The sequence below is a fragment of the Schistocerca nitens genome, chromosome 5 (genome assembly GCF_023898315.1).
Source record: "Schistocerca nitens isolate TAMUIC-IGC-003100 chromosome 5, iqSchNite1.1, whole genome shotgun sequence".
In the NCBI taxonomy this organism is placed as follows: Eukaryota; Metazoa; Arthropoda; class Insecta; order Orthoptera; family Acrididae; genus Schistocerca; species Schistocerca nitens.
The window spans coordinates 231761351-231780063 of NC_064618.1; the positions used below are offsets into that span (position 1 = coordinate 231761351).

Consider the following 18713-nt stretch of genomic DNA (forward strand, 5'->3'; position numbering starts at 1 on the left):
GATGTGTAACGACAAGAAGAGCGACCTGCTAACCTTACCTTGCCGGGCACTTGCCAAGAAAAAATACGATAATCATCAGTAATTAGTCATGTGAATATAATTGCATAAGTGGTCATAAAATGTGTAAACGGCCTCATAGCATGTTACATCGTAAAGTGGTTTCATTCGATAAAGGGTTTAATGTTTGACACATGATGGTTCCCCTTACTTTTCCTGGTTCTCAAAGTTTCGACGTGTACAACATTAGGGTGAGGAATGCTGCGAATCCGATATGGACCTGCATATAGAAGTTCAAATTTACTGCACTTACCTTTTAATTTGCTCGATAAATAGTGTGTACGTACTAGTATCTTCTGTCCAATGTGAAAGTCTCGACGTCTACAAACCTGTTTTTGCTGTCTTCTCCGGCGCTCTGCGGCACGTTTGATGTTGTTCAGCGCAATGTCAATTATTTCGTGGTGTCGTAATCGACGAGATGTAGGAAATGTTACTAATTCTTTGATTTTGTTTGGTGGTTCAACGTTTTTCAGTATAACAGACGGAGGTAGCATAGTGGATTCATTTGGAATGGAATTAATTACATCTTGAAATGAGTGTACGTGTGTGTCCCAATTAACATGTCTTTTGTGGCAGTATATTCTACACAGTTTACCAATTTCTTTCATTAGTCGTTCACAAGGGTTCGAAGAAGCGTGGTACTTAGATATATAAATCGGAGAAATGTTTCTAGCTCGTAACATGCGTGTCCATATGACAGAACGAAATTGTGATCCATTGTCAGAAATTACTTTCATCACATGCCCTACATGAAATAAGAATGCTTTACAAATGCTTTCGAAACAGTTTTAGCAGTAGCTTTGCGTAACGGAGTGAAGGTAACAAATTTTGAAGTGAGTTCAACAGCGACAAAGATGTAGCAAAAACCTCTGTTAGTTCTCGGAACTGGACCAAAAATGTCTACTGCGGCCATATGTCTTAATATAACAGGTACAATGGGATATAATGGAGGAATGTGTGAAGTGGTGTCTGACTTAGCTTTCTGACAAATTTTACATGACGCTAAAACTCGTCGTATACGTTTTTCCATGTTCGAAAAATAACAGTTCTGTCTCAGTATAAGAAAACATTTTCTTGCTCCATAATGTGCGTAACTTAAATGCGTGTACCATATTAATTTGTTAATCAGTTCGTCAGGAATGCATAATAACCAGTTGTTGCTGTCTGGATGAGAGCGGCGAAACAGAATGTCATTGCGTACAGTGTAGTGGTTTCTAACCGTAACATTATTCTTATCTTGCCAAAGGTGTTTAATTTCTTTCCACACATTGTCTTTGCTTTGCTCTCGTGCTATATCCTGTAGAGACGACGAAATAAAATTTTCAAATGCAACTTGCTGAATGTACATAACACTGAAATTTGCTTTGCAGAAGTTGGTTGCTACTTCTTGCTGATTGTTGCTGATAGAGCGCGAAAGTGCGTCTGCTATTACATTTTGTGTGCCGGGAATGTGAACAATCGTAAAATTAAATTCCTGTAAATAAAGTTTCCATCTGCTTAATCTGTCGTGAGTAAATTTAGCTGAAAGTAAAAATTGAATAGCTCTGTGGTCTGTGTAGACGGTCGTATGTCTTCCATAAAGAAAATGCCTAAATCTCGTAAAAGCCCATACAACACATAACGTTTCCAATTCTGTGACGGAATAATTTCGTTCAGCAGGTGACAAAATACGGCTTGCAAATGCGATATTTTTAATTACTGTAGAGCTATCTTCTTCAATTTCCTGAAAAATGTGTACGCCTAAAGCTGTGTTGGAACTGTCGGTGGCAATGGAAAAATTTCTGGTAAGATCTGGGTGTGATAAAAGTGGAGCATTCAACAAAGCATGTTTCAGGTTCACGAATTCAGAATGTGCTTGCTTATCCCATGACCAAATAGTGTTTTTACCTGTTAATTGGCATAATCTAGGCGTGTCTAAAGCAGAGTGATGAATAAATTTACGAAAAAAGTTAATTAAGCCCAAAAAACTGCGTAATTGTTTCTTTGTTGTAGGAACAGTAATGTCACGTAGAGCTTGAAGTTTTTCTGGATCAGGCGCAATGCCTTCTGCTGAAATTACGTGTCCAAGAAATTTTATAGAAGTTTTACCAAAATGCGATTTACTGAGGTTAACTGTAAGTCCTTGTGCATGGAAAGTTTGCAATAGTCGTTCTAAAATCAGATTATGTTCAGACCAGTTAGCTTCTGCAATAAGAATGTCGTCTACGTACGTCGTAATTCTGTCTTTAAGTTCTGTCGGAAGTATTGTGTTCAAACCGCGAATAAAAGCTGCAGAAGAAATAGTTAAGCCGAACGGTAATTTACAAAATTGATAACAGTCGCCGAAACAGAGAAAAGCTGTATATTTTCTGCAATTTGGATGAAGTTGAATTTGCCAAAATCCCGATTTTAAATCTAGTGTAGAATAAATAGCTGTACCGTGAAATTTCTGTAGAAGTTCCTCTAATGTCTGTGGTCGATCTGTTTCATTAATAATAATGTCATTAATGTGACGTGAATCAAGTACAAGGCGAAGTGAGCCATCTTTTTTCTTAACAATATGTAGCGGGTTTATGTACGGACTAACTGCCGGTTCTATAATTCCTTGGTCGAGCATATCCTGCAATTCTTTTTTAACTTGTTCTCTGTGGATATATGGAATGGGATAATGCTTTGCTTTAAATGTATCGTGCTGTTTGACTTGAAATTCGTACATAAAGCCGGACATAGTACCAGGAATGTTATCGAAAACTGGAGCTTGCTGAAAAAGAATTTTGTGTAATTGCGTTCGTTCGTCGTCTGTATTTGCACTGCTCTGTTTAACTTTGTCAGTAATCATCTGCATTACGTCGTAGTCAGTTTCGTCTGGAGTATTATAGTTGTGTACGTACGTATCCGTGAACAATGTGGGATTACAGTCTATGTTACGCAATACTGAAATGACCTCTGTACAATTAATTGTTTCCTCTTCTGATGATAATGAGTGCTGAAATTCTAAAGCCAATTGCACATTTTCGTCCTTCAACATTAAATAAGAATTTTGAAAGTCAACCACTGCGTCGTGTTGTACGAGAAAATTAGTACCTAAAATTACGTCTGTTGTCAACAAGGGAACAATCCAAAAATTTGAGTGAAAAGTATGACCTCCAATACAAAATGATAAATGCGTCTGTAATTTCACATCCACTCCTTTACTCGATACTGCTCCTTTCACTTTCGTTTTGCCTAAAGGAAATGTAGGATAAATATTCTCTTTGTTGCACTCGTTGAAAGTTTCCTCATTAATGACTGACATAGGTGATCCGGAATCAATTACTGCTGAAAATTTCGATGAACCTATTTTAACTTCGATGACAGGATGTGAAATAGTTTTCTGAATAACTGGTTTTTCCTGCAAAAGAGTGTCTCTGATGTCGTCAAACGTAATTACATTTTCGTGAACAACATTTTGCGTGTCGAAAGTAGTGCTTGTGTTATTTGAAGATGCGTCCTGTACAGTATCTAGTCAGATTCTATCTGACGTGTTATTATTATTAGAAGGATGTGGCATTTCTACAATTTGAACCGTTCTATTACTTCTTCCAGACGTGTTACGCTCTGGATGATACCTACTGTCGGGTTCATTCATGAGAATAGGTTCTTGTGGATAATTTTGCTGTTGGTATGACCGACTGTTGTTAGATGTACGCTGAAAATTGTGCTCATCGTTTTTACGTCTATCGTAATAGTCATTCCTATACGGTGCATTGCGATAGGAATTGAAATACTGTCTTCTTTGTACATAGTTGTTTCCTTGCTGCCGTGCGTTACTATTTGTTGGATCTGGGACTATACGTTCACGCGGCGAAACATTAAAGTTGGGTTGACCTTGTGCATTCCATTGTTGGTTAGGTATGTTAACCGGTTGACTTTCACGCTGTTGTGGTGGAAAACGTTTATTGTTACTAAAAGGTGGTTGCTGTTACTGCTAATTTTACATATACTGATGATTACGATTTTTTTTTGTTATTAAAATTACGGCGGTAGTTCTCATTACGGGAGTGCCTAATGAAAATTGTCACATTCGGTAAAAATTGTCATATCCGGTGTTCAGTACATATTCTTAATTCTAGGTAGAGCAAAAGTTAAAGAGCTGTTTTGATAGATATAAAGGATAGTAGAAGAGAAGGCAGCAGTGCAGAAAACTAAAGATGAAACAGCACTACAGCAGCTCGGGGCCCTATGCTCGCTACGGCACATATTCATTAAAGCGTAATGAATCCCCTGAGGTCGATTACGCACTGCAAATAAATTTTAGCTTTTGCGTTCCACGCAATGTCAGTAAAATTCCAAAAACAAATTGTTGCATACTTGCTAATTCTAATTTCTGCATTATAGGCAATACTGATAAAAGTACAATAGCAAATTGTCGTATACAGCTCAAAGCGTGTACCTGTGTTCTGTCATTATTAAATTCCTTACATTTTCTTCCGGATAAAAATTGCTCGTAATCTACGTTCTCGTCATTGAATTTTAGAACACGTTCAGGTTTGTGTGTGAATCTGTTTGTCTGTATCATTTCGCACTTCAAGTTACGTAGCTTTTCAGATTTTAAGTCGCGTAGCTTTTCGGATTTTAAGTCTCGTAGTCTCTGTAAATTGCTCAAATTATACGCGCTGCGTGACTCTGGCAAATGTTCGTAAAGTGGCGTCTGCTGTGATGAGTTATTAACTGAAATACTTTTCATCTCTGTTACTTCTTGCTGTAAACTTGACAACTTTCTACGCAAGGTGTTATTAGACGAATCGATCTCATTAATTGTCTGCTGCAAATTTTGAAATTCCGGTGTTTGATTAAATGAAACCGGTGAAATGTCGTCTGATTTGCTGTCATTAGTACTTTCAATAGCATCAATACGACTGGCCAATTCATCATATTTTTCAGTCAGTATTTTTGCCTGATCATCATTTTTAGAGTCGGACGCATTAATCTGTTTTTGCAAATTACGTGTAGTTTCGTTCAGTTTTTTAACGTCAGCTTTGACGACATCGGAATCCTGTGTTAATTCTAATTGTTCGAGTCTATCGGTCACTGATTGAATATCTGCTGTGTGTGTATCTGTTTTCGATTTAAGGTCAGAAATCTCATCACCTAATTCCGCGTTCAACTGTTTGACGGTATTAATTTCGTCGGACACTGTAGCAATATTGTTGTCTATATACGTTTTTGCCTTCGCAAACATTTTACGTTTGTCTTCCTGTCTCTGAGCAGTGATTGTTTCCATTACTTGACGTTTTACTTTATTTTGATCATCAATAAATTTGCGGAAACGCGTATCACTGTTTTCTATATGAAGACTAAGACGTTCGTTAATTTGAGTGTTCTGTTGTTCGAATTTTGCGTCAATCTTTTCATCCACTGTTCGCGAAAGTTCTGCTGTCATTGCTTTAAACTCGTCGCGTAATTGTGTAGCTTTTTCTGAGCATTGTTTAGCGACTGCGCTAATTTCCGCTCTAAGTGTTTCTGTTGTAGTTGTTTGCATATCCCTTAATTCTTGAGCAACCGATCTAATTTCTTCGCTACTTTTTCTTGAACAAGCCTCAATTTCCTCGCGTAACTGTTCCTTAGTGTCATGACACTGTGCGGCAACGGCTCTAATTTGTTCACTAAGCTGTCTCGAATTGTTGTCTAATTTTTCATTTAACTGTCTGGAATTGTTGTCTAATTTTTCATTAAACTGTTTGTTCTGCTCACTAAGTTGTTTGAAAACTTCACTCTGTTGTCTGACCTGTTCACTAAGTTGTTTGTTATCTTCTTTAAAGTGTTGTATAAGATTTTGACTGTGTTGTTGTAGCAATCTTGCCATAAATTGTTCCAATCCATTATTACCTTCTCTATTCTCCGTGCTGTTTAATGGTGGATCTGGAATTGTCCCGCTTTCTGTAACCATTTGGTTATTCTGAGATGTACAAAAAGGTTTGTCAGTCGGATGTACACTGTCAGACACTATTTCGGAATTAAATAAATCCGGCGTACTTTGTGTATCCTGCTCATTTTCATTAGAGAAATTTGTCTGTACGTTATTTGAATTTTCCAAACCGGGTGTGTTAAGCTGGGCAGCGCTCATTACAACAGAGCGTCCCTCGTCATCGATTGTCGTCAAATTAACAGAGGACATAACCGAGTTCGTTTGTTCATCATTTAGACAAAAGTCATCATTAGTGGTTGGAACGCATTGATTGTCAGTGAACGCAGGATTGTCATCATTACACTGCGTGTCACTAGTACTATTGGTCACGTTGTTTAAGTCGGTAATTTCGTTCATAATGCCTCGCGATACACTATTCACTGTCTTTCGCGGCATTTTCACAATAGTCACAATTAATCACAAAACAAATAAACACAATGCAAAAAGCAACACTCAAATACAACAGAGCAACGAATTGCCGTTGACCTATAGAAAGAAAGTCACAGATTAGTAAAAGCGTTGCGCCAAATTATAATTATATTTAAGCAAATAAGAGCAGATATCTGACTGTTTTTCAAAAGATTCTCAACGAAATACGATCCTGGACCGGGTGTCGCCAAGTGTAACCTCCCCACGGAAAATTTAAAAGGACAATACTTAATAGAAATGGAGCCAAATGTAACCTTCCCACAAAAATATTAATGACAAAGACAATTAAACAAAAATTAGCAATCTGACTCAAGTATAAGTTCTCCACACAAAATGTAAGATAATCCCATGATAATGAAACTACAGTGATAATCAAAACTCAATTTAACCGAAATGTCGGTCTTTGTGGCCCTGTTCGAAATCAGGATTAATTTCTTACCTTAGTATAACTGCATGTGAAATATCTGCTCTTATTCTGCGCCAGGAGGAGATGCATCGCAATAATTAAATTTTTTTGAAGTTAACTGAAAATTTTCTTTAAAGGAAATGGAAGGAATTCGAATCATTGTTTAGTTAAAAATTGCTTTGAAATCAGATTATTATTGGGGCGATTTGAAAATTAATTACAACGAATATAGATTAGATTATGTGATGAGCGCAAAGCTGCATGAATACTTATTTAATAAAATTATACCTCATCCTGAATCTCGACCATTGCTGTGCCGACGCCCGCCGACTGCTCTGGGCTACCACTACTCACAGACTCCTAGCACTACTGCGGACAGACTACTGCAGACTGACTGCTCGCTACTGCGAGTCGAGCGCAACTGCTCTGGTCAGAGATTCTACAATGTCTCAGCATCGCTGCCGCACAACATACGTGTTTCAATGGTAGTGTATATTTTGATTTTTGTATTCCTACTAACATTCTTGGAATTAAATACACTCTGCAAGGCAAAATAGCAACGATTTTCACTCACTATCCTTTCTTAAATTTCTACTGCTACTTTATTGTCCTCCGTTATTACAGAACCTAAATATTTAAATGTTTTCACTCTTTCATATTCTTTCCCATTCATTACTATTGAATTCTTTTGTCCGTTTATATTGGGCTCCCCCATCTCCATATACTTTGTTTTGTTTATATTTACTTCTAAACCTACTTCTCTTGCTGCTTCCTCTAACGTATCGTAGTTCCCCTTTAGTGCCCTTACATTCGTTGCCATTAATGCTACGTCATCCGCATATGCTACCACTTGAACTTGCCGATTAAGTATTGTTCCTTCTTCTAGTCAACTTTTATTCAGAGTGTAAACGATAACTGGCCAACGGCCCTGCCGCAGCGGTGACGCAGGTTCGCATCAGATCACCGAAATTAAGCGCTATCGGGACTGGCTACCACTTGTATTGGTGACGATCCAGGACTGGCAAGTGCTGCTGGTAAGGGAGATGCACTCAGCCCTTGTGCCGCCAGTTGAGGAGCTACTCAACTGAGAGGTGCGGCTCCGAGCACGAAATCTGATTAAGCCCAGGGGACCGACGTGCTGACCACATGCTCGTCCATATTCGCATCCAATGATGCCTATCGGTTGAGGATGGCACGGCGGTCGGTCGGTACCGTAAGGCCTTCCGGGGCCAGTTGGGACGGAGTTAATTTTAGTTTAGTAAACGGTAGCTACTTATTATACCACAACGTGTAGGGGAAATCGAGACGAACAATTTAATACAGGAAATGACCTCAAAGTGGCCTGCAAAAGGCACCTGAGCTACAGAGCAGTTGCACGGATTTTCAGCATGCTCTCGATTTCTTAGGCCGTCGGTTAGTCGGCTGTTTCATTGACATTATTAGTCTAAAATTTGCCGTGAGGGTAATGAAATAAAAAAAGACTTTCGTAAATGTAGCGCATAAAATAACTACGTTTACAATTACATGCAAACTTAGCCATTACAGACAAAGTAGTTTCATAGTAACAATTTCGTTGTTAATTTTATGCTGTTAAAATCATAACATTTGAGTTAAAACTTGCACAAAAATCACTTTCATATTTTGCAAGCGCAAGAACAACGGGTTTGTTCCCTAAGAAAGTGTTGTACGCCCTCTGCAATTCTTAATCTATATAAACGATGTTTGCACATGATTCTATCTTTCACCGTTTAGTAAAGTACTCAGATCAAAACGAACTCCAAAAGGATTTGATCTAAATGGTGCGAAAAGTGCCAGTTTATCCTAAGCAAAAAAAGTACGAGGTCCTCCACATAAGTACTAAAAAAGTGGCGTTGAATTTCGATTAAATGATAAATCATAAAAAAACTTTAGAGATAGAAGATTCAACAAAATACTTAGGGATTACAATTCTGAACAATTTAAATTGGAACCATTACATAGCAACTGTGGTTGGGAACGCGAACCAAACATTACGTTTATTGGCGGAATACTTAAAAGACGCGCCAGATCTAGTGAAGCGAGTGCCCACACTACACTTGTTCGTTCTCGTCTGGAGTATTGCAGCAAAGTGCGGAATTCTTACCATATACGATTGACGGAGCACATCGAAAAAGTTCAATGAAGGGCAGCTCGTCTTGTATTATTGGGAAATAGGAGTGAGTCATGCACTGATAAGCCAGTTGAAAGAATTTCTTATTTGCCGCGAGACCTTTTCGCGAAATAGTAATCATCAACTTTTTCTTCCGAGCGACAAAATACACTCCTGGAAATGGAAAAAAGAACACATTAACACCGGAGTGTCAGACCCACCATACTTGCTCCGGACACTGCGAGAGGGCTGTACAAGCAATGATCACACGCACGGCACAGCGGACACACCAGGAACCGCGGTGTTGGCCGTCGAATGGCGCTAGCTGCGCAGCATTTGTGCACCGCCGCCGTCAGTGTCAGCCAGTTTGCCGTGGCATACGGAGCTCCATCGCAGTCTTTAACACTGGTAGCATGCCGCGACAGCGTGGACGTGAACCGTATGTGCAGTTGACGGACTTTGAGCGAGGGCGTATAGTGGGCATGCGGGAGGCCGGGTGGACGTACCGCCGAATTGCTCAACACGTGGGGCGTGAGGTCTCCACAGTACATCGATGTTGTCGCCAGTGGTCGGCGGAAGGTGCACGTGCCCGTCGACCCGGGACCGGACCGCAGCGACGCACGGATGCACGCCAAGACCGTAGGATCCTACGCAGTGCCGTAGGGGACCGCACTGCCACTTCCCAGCAAATTAGGGACACTGTTGCTCCTGGGGTATCGGCGAGGACCATTCGCAACCGTCTCCATGAAGCTGGGCTACGGTCCCGCACACCGTTAGGCCGTCTTCCGCTCACGCCCCAACATCGTGCAGCCCGCCTCCAGTGGTGTCGCGACAGGCGTGAATGGAGAGACGAATGGAGACGTGTCGTCTTCAGCGATGAGAGTCGCTTCTGCCTTGGTGCCAATGATGGTCGTATGCGTGTTTGGCGCCGTGCAGGTGAGCGCCACAATCAGGACTGCATACGACCGAGGCACACAGGGCCAACACCCGGCATCATGGTGTGGGGAGCGATCTCCTACACTGGCCGTACACCACTGGTGATCGTCGAGGGGACACTGAATAGTGCACGGTACATCCAAACCGTCATCGAACCCATCGTTCTACCATTCCTAGACCGGCAAGGGAACTTGCTGTTCCAACAGGACAATGCACGTCCGCATGTATCCCGTGCCACCCAACGTGCTCTAGAAGGTGTAAGTCAACTACCCTGGCCAGCAAGATCTCCGGATCTGTCCCCCATTGAGCATGTTTGGGACTGGATGAAGCGTCGTCTCACGCGGTCTGCACGTCCAGCACGAACGCTGGTCCAACTGAGGCGCCAGGTGGAAATGGCATGGCAAGCCGTTCCACAGGACTACATCCAGCATCTCTACGATCGTCTCCATGGGAGAATAGCAGCCTGCATTGTTGCGAAAGTTGGATATACACTGTACTAGTGCCGACATTGTGCATGCTCTGTTGCCTGTGTTTATGTGCCTGTGGTTCTGTCAGTGTGATCATGTGATGTATCTGACCCCAGGAATGTGTCAATAAAGTTTCCCCTTCCTGGGACAATGAATTCACGGTGTTCTTATTTCAATTTCCAGGAGTGTATATATTTCTTTTTTACTTCCTCCTCTATAGGTAGAAATGGCCATTGTAATAAAGTAGGAGAAACCAACGTTCGCACGGTAAGATTCAAGTATCCATTTCTTTCACGTGTTTTTCGAGAGTGGAATCATGTAGATGTATATGTAGATCAAGTTAGAAGTTAGCGATCCACAATGATCAACACAGCTATTGTTTCAGTATTTAAACTTAAATGAATTCACAGTTTGTGATTTAAGTGCGTAGTTGTGGAGTAGTGGTCAACATCTCCCATTTTTGTGGATTTGTAAGGTGTGTTAATGTGTGTGCGCGTGATTGGAACGCAGAGTCCTCGGACGGGATTGTGGAACGGTTAGCTAGCTGAAGGAGGTCTTGATGAAAGAGACGTGCGTGGGGGAGAGGGGGTTTACTACAAGTAATTAAAAAGTATTTTCTACTGTGTAAATTTGAAGTATTATGATTTTGAAACGCTATGCAGTTTTGAAATGTTACTCTAGTTTCCCCTAGTGAAGGCTTTAGCGGAAGTTCCAAAGAACTAATTGGAGATGAAGCACTTTCTGTCAGTGGTGTACGTTTGTCGGTCCAAAGACCCACTAGGGGGATATTTTTGAGTGTATCTAGACTGATACACGAATAGTGAATATTTAAGCCATGTCTTGGGGGTCAGAGTGCGAATGGTGACCTTCGTTGAAACTGCTTCAGAAGATTAATACTGCCGAGAATTGTTCCGAGTCCATCGATAAACGTTTCCTTGCTAATCAGTGCTTTAATATGGCACATAAACTGGATGGCATGCCGTATATCGTTAGGAGCGCGCGGATGCACCACAGGCGTGAGTGATGCTTCGCGCTTCGTCACATCACAGAGCACAATGTGAAGAGACGTTTCACTGGTTCATAATCACTGCGCTCTGTCTTTAGACATTACTGTGGAGTTCAAATCAATATTCGAGTTGAAACTACTTTACTTAACTTCTGTATAGGATGATGAGCACTTGATGAGAAGGACATAAAGCCCCTGCACCTTCCACATAGTCTTTATTTTCATACACTTTCATCGTTCATCCTCATGACCACAATTTCTAGAAACCGTATACTGCGCAAGATCCTCAGTTCAGTCTGTTCAGTTTTTATGGTCAATGAACCTGTCTTCTAATATTCCCTATATTCGCCACCTCTTTTTTTCTTGTCCCTCCTCAACGCATATTCTTAAACTGGCTAGTTTTCACATGCCAACTGTTAAGAGAACCTGACAGAGACGTGTCTCTTGTCGTACATCTCTGTAGTTTAACCGATACGTATGACTCATTTGTCGCATTTGTATGGTATTCGTTCGAAGAAAATAGTGAATCACGAGTAAACAGAAACTATCTTTGCGAAGCGTTTTTAGGCTAGTCTCTAGACAGAACAATGTGTTCGGTTATGAAGATGCGGGGTTCGCGATACCCCGATGTCGCTAAGCCTCATAAGTGAGAGTTACAGCTTGAAGATAAACATGGGCTTTGCTGTCGATGCAAAGTTTCCTTCATCTTTTTGCAGCTCAATGGAGCACGAAAAGCAATCTTCTGCAAGGTTCTGCCTTTTAGTGAAAGTGTCCGTTTCGCAACAATTATAGCGTGAAAGTTTTATCAGAGCAAGAGGTGTTTTGTTTCTGTCACTGGTATTTGCAGCAGGCAGCTGGCAGTGTCGTTGGATTTTATCTGTCAGATATATAAAAAAAACAGTCTTTACTGACTAATTGTACTATTCTTAATTTCTTTCCACCTATTAAAATGATAAACCCCTTGCATTGTCTTTATCCTCTTTAATGATCATTCAGAGCTTGTGGAACCCACAAAAATGTTCTCTGCGGAATGGAAAGAAATTTTCACTTGTATGACTTCCTGGCTTGCAGGCTCCAACAGCTACAATACGTTCTGACAAGTGAAAAGAGGGAAACCCCAAGTGATGCGTTCTAACACGACTTTGTGCATTCGTATTTAAACGGACACTTTACGCAAATTACAGTTCACATTCTTTCTTCATGCTGTCACATACACGTTCAGTCGTTATTTTAAGAACCGTACTCTCGCGACGCCCAAGCGCAGTCGGAAACGCACTTGCAGGCCTGTGGCCTGGTGGAGGAGGAGGAGGTTAGTCTTTAAAAACTCCGTCGACATGTGTGTTGGTGCACCGGCTTCTATTCTGTAATGGAGTAACGTGCAATGGAGCAACTTGTCGTCTTGCAAAACTTACTTGTAAGTCACAAACATACTGCGCTGAGATACAATTCATCTGTACAGCAGACTGGTATAGCAGGGCAAATTTTAAATACAGGAATCTAGCAGACCAGTAAGCACGAAATATGAGAAGAGAACCATTGTGAATGTTATAATGCAGCCTGGAAAAAGGGAATAGTAGAAGTGATGTAAAGTATTTCTTCTGTATGTTGAAATTTCTGACGCTGTTGCTTACAGTAGTCGCTGTCGGAAATAAAAACCTCTATACCTTGTATTTCTGTTACAGCCTGCTGAGAATTCGTCTATCGACGAGATTTATGACGACGTATCGCAAGGTCAGGACAACGACGATGAAGACATACCATTCCCGGAAATACAGGTTAGTACTGAAGCAAATTCTGTAGTTCCGTGCACGCAGAATGTAAATACCACCAGGCAACACCGGAAACACTATGGTTATTTCCATCCTTAAATATTTCGTAGTATCTACCACTTTTTCTCCTAATTTAATATAGGAATCTGGCGCCGCTTCAAGTCTTTTTCATTTAACTGTTGCCAATAAAGCTCAAGTGATGAGTGGAATTTACCCTCAGGAAACTAGGTTGCCGATAAATCTCTCCTTCTCGGTTCTCTTCCTATTCCAGTGACAAACATGTAGAATTCGACATCACTTTACATCAACATTGCCACCTGCTTCTTTCCACAACACATCCACCTCTTAATTTTATAATGTTGCTCCATAATGGGTATCCAGGAAAACATACTTCTTTTCCGTCTTCTGCTTTCTATCCTTCATTTCTGCGAATCGTGGGTAAATTAATGCGCGTTCGTCAATAAATACAAGAAAGTTGGAAAATAAACATCTTTTTAAAAGGTTTTAGGTGTGGAACCCAAAATGTAAGGTGTTATTACTATTTAGAAAATGTAGTATTAGAGAGCAGTGTACTTTCTTTTCTGAAAAATTTCATACCTGAGAAACGTTTTCAGACTTTCAAGCCACTAGTCAAATTTTATTTTCCATGCCAGTGATTACACTGGGGTTGGTCTGAGTCCCGCCTGTAGGAGTTCTTCCAATACAAAAAATAGCCTTCCTTTTAAACGAGCCCTCATGAGTGGAAACAAGTAGTCGCATGGGGCATCTGTAAATATAGAACTATAGGAATAATGTTTAAGAGTTTTACTGCTTGTGACAGGTAAATAGTTAATCCAGATGTCAATTATTGCGCAGGTACTTTGTCGTGATGAAGGAATGTACTGTTTGCTTAGATCTTTTGCGAAGTATTATATGCGTAAGGAAATGAGGTAGATATTATTTGTCGTAGAGCGCCTCAGTGAGTTGTTTACGTGTCGATCACCACGCGATTCAACATTTCCATCACGACAAGAAAATAGAAAATAAAAGGAAAGAGTGAAAAAGAAATAACAAAATTTTCTCGAAAAGCTAGGAGTTTCGGAGCGCGACATATTCACACCTCGCCGTCAGACACCTAATTTCTGTCTTGTAACTTGGTTGGAACAGGATTTTCCGCAGGTCTGCTCACCCCAAATAATTATACGGGTTATTCTCACCACAGGAAAGAAAGTTGAAAATTCTTTGCATTTTTCTTCGTCCTACGATACAACCATGAACCCCATGAACCATGGACCTTGCCGTTGGTGGGGAGGCTTGCGTGCCTCAGCGATACAGATGGCCGTACCGTAGGTGCAACCACAACGGAGGGGTATCTGTTGAGAGGCCAGACAAACATGTGGTTCCTGAAGAGGGGCAGCAGCCTTTTCAGTAGTTGCAGGGGCAACAGTCTGGATGATTGACTGATCTGGCCTTGTAACATTAACCAAAACGGTCTTGCTGTGCTGGTACTGCGAACGGCTGAAAGCAAGGGGAAACTACAGCCGTAATTTTTCCCGAGGACATGCAGCTTTACTGTAAGATTAAATGATGATGGCGTCCTCTTGGGTAAAATATTCCGGAGGTAAAATAGTCCCCCATTCGGATCTCCGGGCGGGGACTACTCAAGAGGACGTCGTTATCAGGAGAAAGAAAACTGGCATTCTACGGATCGGAGCGTGGAATGTCAGATCCCTTAATCGGGCAGGTAGGTTAGAAAATTTAAAAAGGGAAATGGATAGGTTAAAGTTAGATATAGTGGGAATTAGTGAAGTTCGGTGGCAGGAGGAACAAGACTTTTGGTCAGGTGATTACAGGGTTATAAATACAAAATCAAATAGGGGTAATGCAGGAGTAGGTTTAATAATGAATAAAAAAATAGGAGTGCGGGTTACCTACTACAAACAGCGTAGTGAACGCATTATTGTGGCCAAGATAGACACAAAGCCCATGCCTACTACAGTAGTACAAGTTTATATGCCAACTAGCTCTGCAGATGATGAAGAAATTGATGAAATGTATGACGAGATAAAAGAAATTATTCAGGTAGTGAAGGGAGACGAAAATTTAATAGTCATGGGTGACTGGAATTCGTCAGTAGGAAAAGGGAGACAAGGAAACATAGTAGGTGAATATGGATTGGGGGGAAGAAATGAAAGAGGAAGCCGCCTTGTAGAATTTTGCACAGAGCATAACTTAATCATAGCTAACACTTGGCTCAAGAATCATAAAAGAAGGTTGTATACCTGGAAGAATCCTGGAGATACTAATAGGTATCAGATAGATTATATAATGGTAAGACAGAGATTTAGGAACCAGGTTTTAAATTGTGAGACATTTCCAGGGGCAGATGTGGATTCTGACCAAAATCTATTGGTTATGAACTGCAGATTGAAACTGAAGAAACTGCAAAAAGGTGGGAATTTAAGGAGATGGGACCTGGATAAACCGAAAGAACCAGAGGTTGTAGAGAGTTTCAGGGAGAGCATAAGGGAACAATTGACAGGAATGGGGGAAAGAAATACAGTAGAAGAAGAATGGGTAGCTCTGAGGGATGAAGTAGTGAAGGTAAAAAGACGAGGGCTAATAGAAATCCTTGGGTAACAGAAGAAATATTGAATTTAACTGATGAAAGGAGAAAATATAAAAATGCAGTAAATGAAGCAGGCAAAAGGGAATACAAACGTCTCAAAAATGAGATCGACAGAAAGTGCAAAATGGCTAAGCAGGGATGGCTAGAGGACAAATGTAAGGATGAAGAGGCTTGTCTCACTAGGGGTAAGATAGATACTGCCTACAGGAAAATTAAAGAGACCTTTGGAGAGAAGAGAACCACTTGTATGAATATCAAGAGCCCAGATGGCAACCCAGTTCTAAGCAAAGAAGGGAAGGCAGAAAGGTGGAAGGAGTATATAGAGGGTTTATACAAGGACGATGCACTTGAGGACAATATTATGGAAATGGAAGAGGATGTAGATGAAGATGAAATGGGAGATAAGATACTGCGTGAAGAGTTTGACAGAGCACTGAAAGACCTGAGTCGAAACAAGGCCCCCGGGAGTAGACAACATTCCATTAGAACTACTGATGGCCTTGGGAGAGCCAGTCATGACAAAACTCTACCATCTGGTGAGCAAGATGTATGAGACAGGCGAAATACCCACAGACTTCAAGAAGAATATAATAATTCCAATACCAAAGAAAGCAGGTGTTGACAGATGTGAAAATTACCGAACTATCAGTTTAATAAGGCACAGCTGCAAAACACTAACGCGAATTCTTTACAGACGAATGGAAAAACTGGTAGAAGCGGACCTCGGGGAAGATCAGTTTGGATTCCGTAGAAATGTTGGAACACGTGAGGCAATACTAACCTTACGACTTATCTTAGAAGAAAGATTAAGAAAAGGCAAACCTACGTTTCTAGCATTTGTAGACTTAGAGAAAGCTTTTGACAACGTTAACTGGAATACTCTCTTTCAAATTCTGAAGGTGGCAGGGGTAAAATACAGGGAGCGAAAGGCTATTTACAATTTGTACAGAAACCAGATGGCAGTTATAAGAGTCGAGGGGCATGAAAGGGAAGCAGTGGTTGGGAAAGGAGTGAGACAGGGTTGTAGCCTCTCCCCGATGTTATTCAATCTGTATATTGAGCAAGCAGTAAAGGAAACAAAAGAAAAATTCGGAGTAGGTATTAAAATTCATGGAGAAGAAGTAAAAACTTTGAGGCTCGCCGATGACATTGTAATTCTGTCAGAGACAGCAAAGGACTTGGAAGAGCAGTTGAACGGAATGGACAGTGTCTTGAAAGGAGGATATAAGATGAACATCAACAAAAGCAAAACGAGGATAATGGAATGTAGTCAAATTAAATCGGGTGATGCTGAGGGGATTAGATTAGGAAATGAGACACTTAAAGTAGTAAAGGAGTTTTGCTATTTAGGGAGTAAAATAACTGATGATGGTCGAAGTAGAGAGGATATAAAATGTAGACTGGCAATGGCAAGGAAATCGTTTCTGAAGAAGAGAAATTTGTTAACATCGAGTATAGATTTAAGTGTCAGGAAGTCGTTTCTGAAAGTATTTGTATGGAGTGTAGCCATGTATGGAAGTGAAACATGGACGATAACCAGTTTGGACAAGAAGAGAATTGAAGCTTTCGAAATGTGGTGCTACAGAAGAATGCTGAAGATAAGGTGGGTAGATCACGTAACTAATGAGGAGGTATTGAATAGGATTGGGGAGAAGAGAAGTTTGTGGCACAACTTGACTAGAAGAAGGGATCGGTTGGTAGGACATGTTTTGAGGCATCAAGGGATCACAAATTTAGCATTGGAGGGCAGCGTGGAGGGTAAAAATCGTAGAGGGAGACCAAGAGATGAATACACTAAGCAGATTCAAAAGGATGTAGGTTGCAGTAGGTACTGGGAGATGAAGAAGCTTGCACAGGATAGAGTAGCATGGAGAGCTGCATGAAACCAGTCTCAGGACTGAAGACCACAACAACATACGATACAACTTGCTACGTCCTGCTCTGCCATTTTCTGATACCCACAACCAAAAGAAAAGCTAACTAAACTCCGTCCGAACAGGTCTTGGAAGGTCCAATGGCACCGACCGGCCTCCGCGTCATCTTCAGGCCACAGGCGTAACTGGATGCGGATATGGAGGGGTGATTTGATGGGAACCGGTGTTACCACTCCGGCAAGGCAGTTGCCACTTTCACAATACTGATTTACCTAAAAAAAAGTGCTGGACAATGCAAAGTGAAGTAAGATATTTGAAATCCTCAGAAAAATAACTATAACCTGTAGGGAATGACGGGCAACGTGGTCTACAACATGTATAAAAACCAAACGATAATAATAAGAATAGAAGACCAAAAACGAAGAGCTCGTATTAAAAAAGACGTAAGAAAGGGATGCAGAGACTGTTCAACCTATATACTGAGAAACACTGAAGAAAATAAAAGAAAGCGTGATTAAATTCAAAGTGGAAGGATACCAATGATAAAATTAGCTAATTACACTCTTGTCCTCTGTGAAAATGAAGAAGAATTCCAGGACACGTTGATTCAAATAAATGGATTACTCAACGTAGAATATAGGTTGATAGCAAATGAAAAAAGACGCAAGTACTGAGGACAAGCATAAATGAGATTGAGATTAACGACAAACTTAATATCGCAGTTGGGGATTACGTAGTACACAAAGTGAAGAGATTCACGCACATCGGAAGCAGAATAACACATGGTGGACTACTCATAGAGGACATAAGAAGCAGACTAGCACAAGAAAAAGACAGCATTTCTCGGCAAAGAAGCCTACTAGTATCAAACAAAGGCGTTCATTTGTGATAGAAACTTCCGCAAATGAACTTATAGATCATAGTATTTCGTGAAAGTGGATCTCGGACTTGGTAAAATCGTAAACGGTGACAATAGAAGTGTTTCAGAGACAGTGTTACTGAAAGACAATGAAAATTGAATGGACTCATAAGAAATGAAGATGTTCTCCATAGAATGGATGAGGAAAGGAATACATGGAGAACACTCATTAGGACAAGAGATAGAAC

General features: G+C 40.7%; 1 protein-coding gene across 1 annotated transcript in view; it reads left to right on the forward strand.

Moving 5' to 3' along the window:
- Positions 1–18713, forward strand: part of LOC126259789 (trypsin-1-like) — a 128171-nt gene that overhangs the window by 76129 nt on the left and 33329 nt on the right. Inside the window, exon 2 of the mRNA XM_049956797.1 lies at positions 13038–13130. Within this exon, the coding sequence (XP_049812754.1) occupies positions 13038–13130 (93 nt within the window). The remainder of the gene's footprint in view (positions 1–13037; positions 13131–18713) is intronic.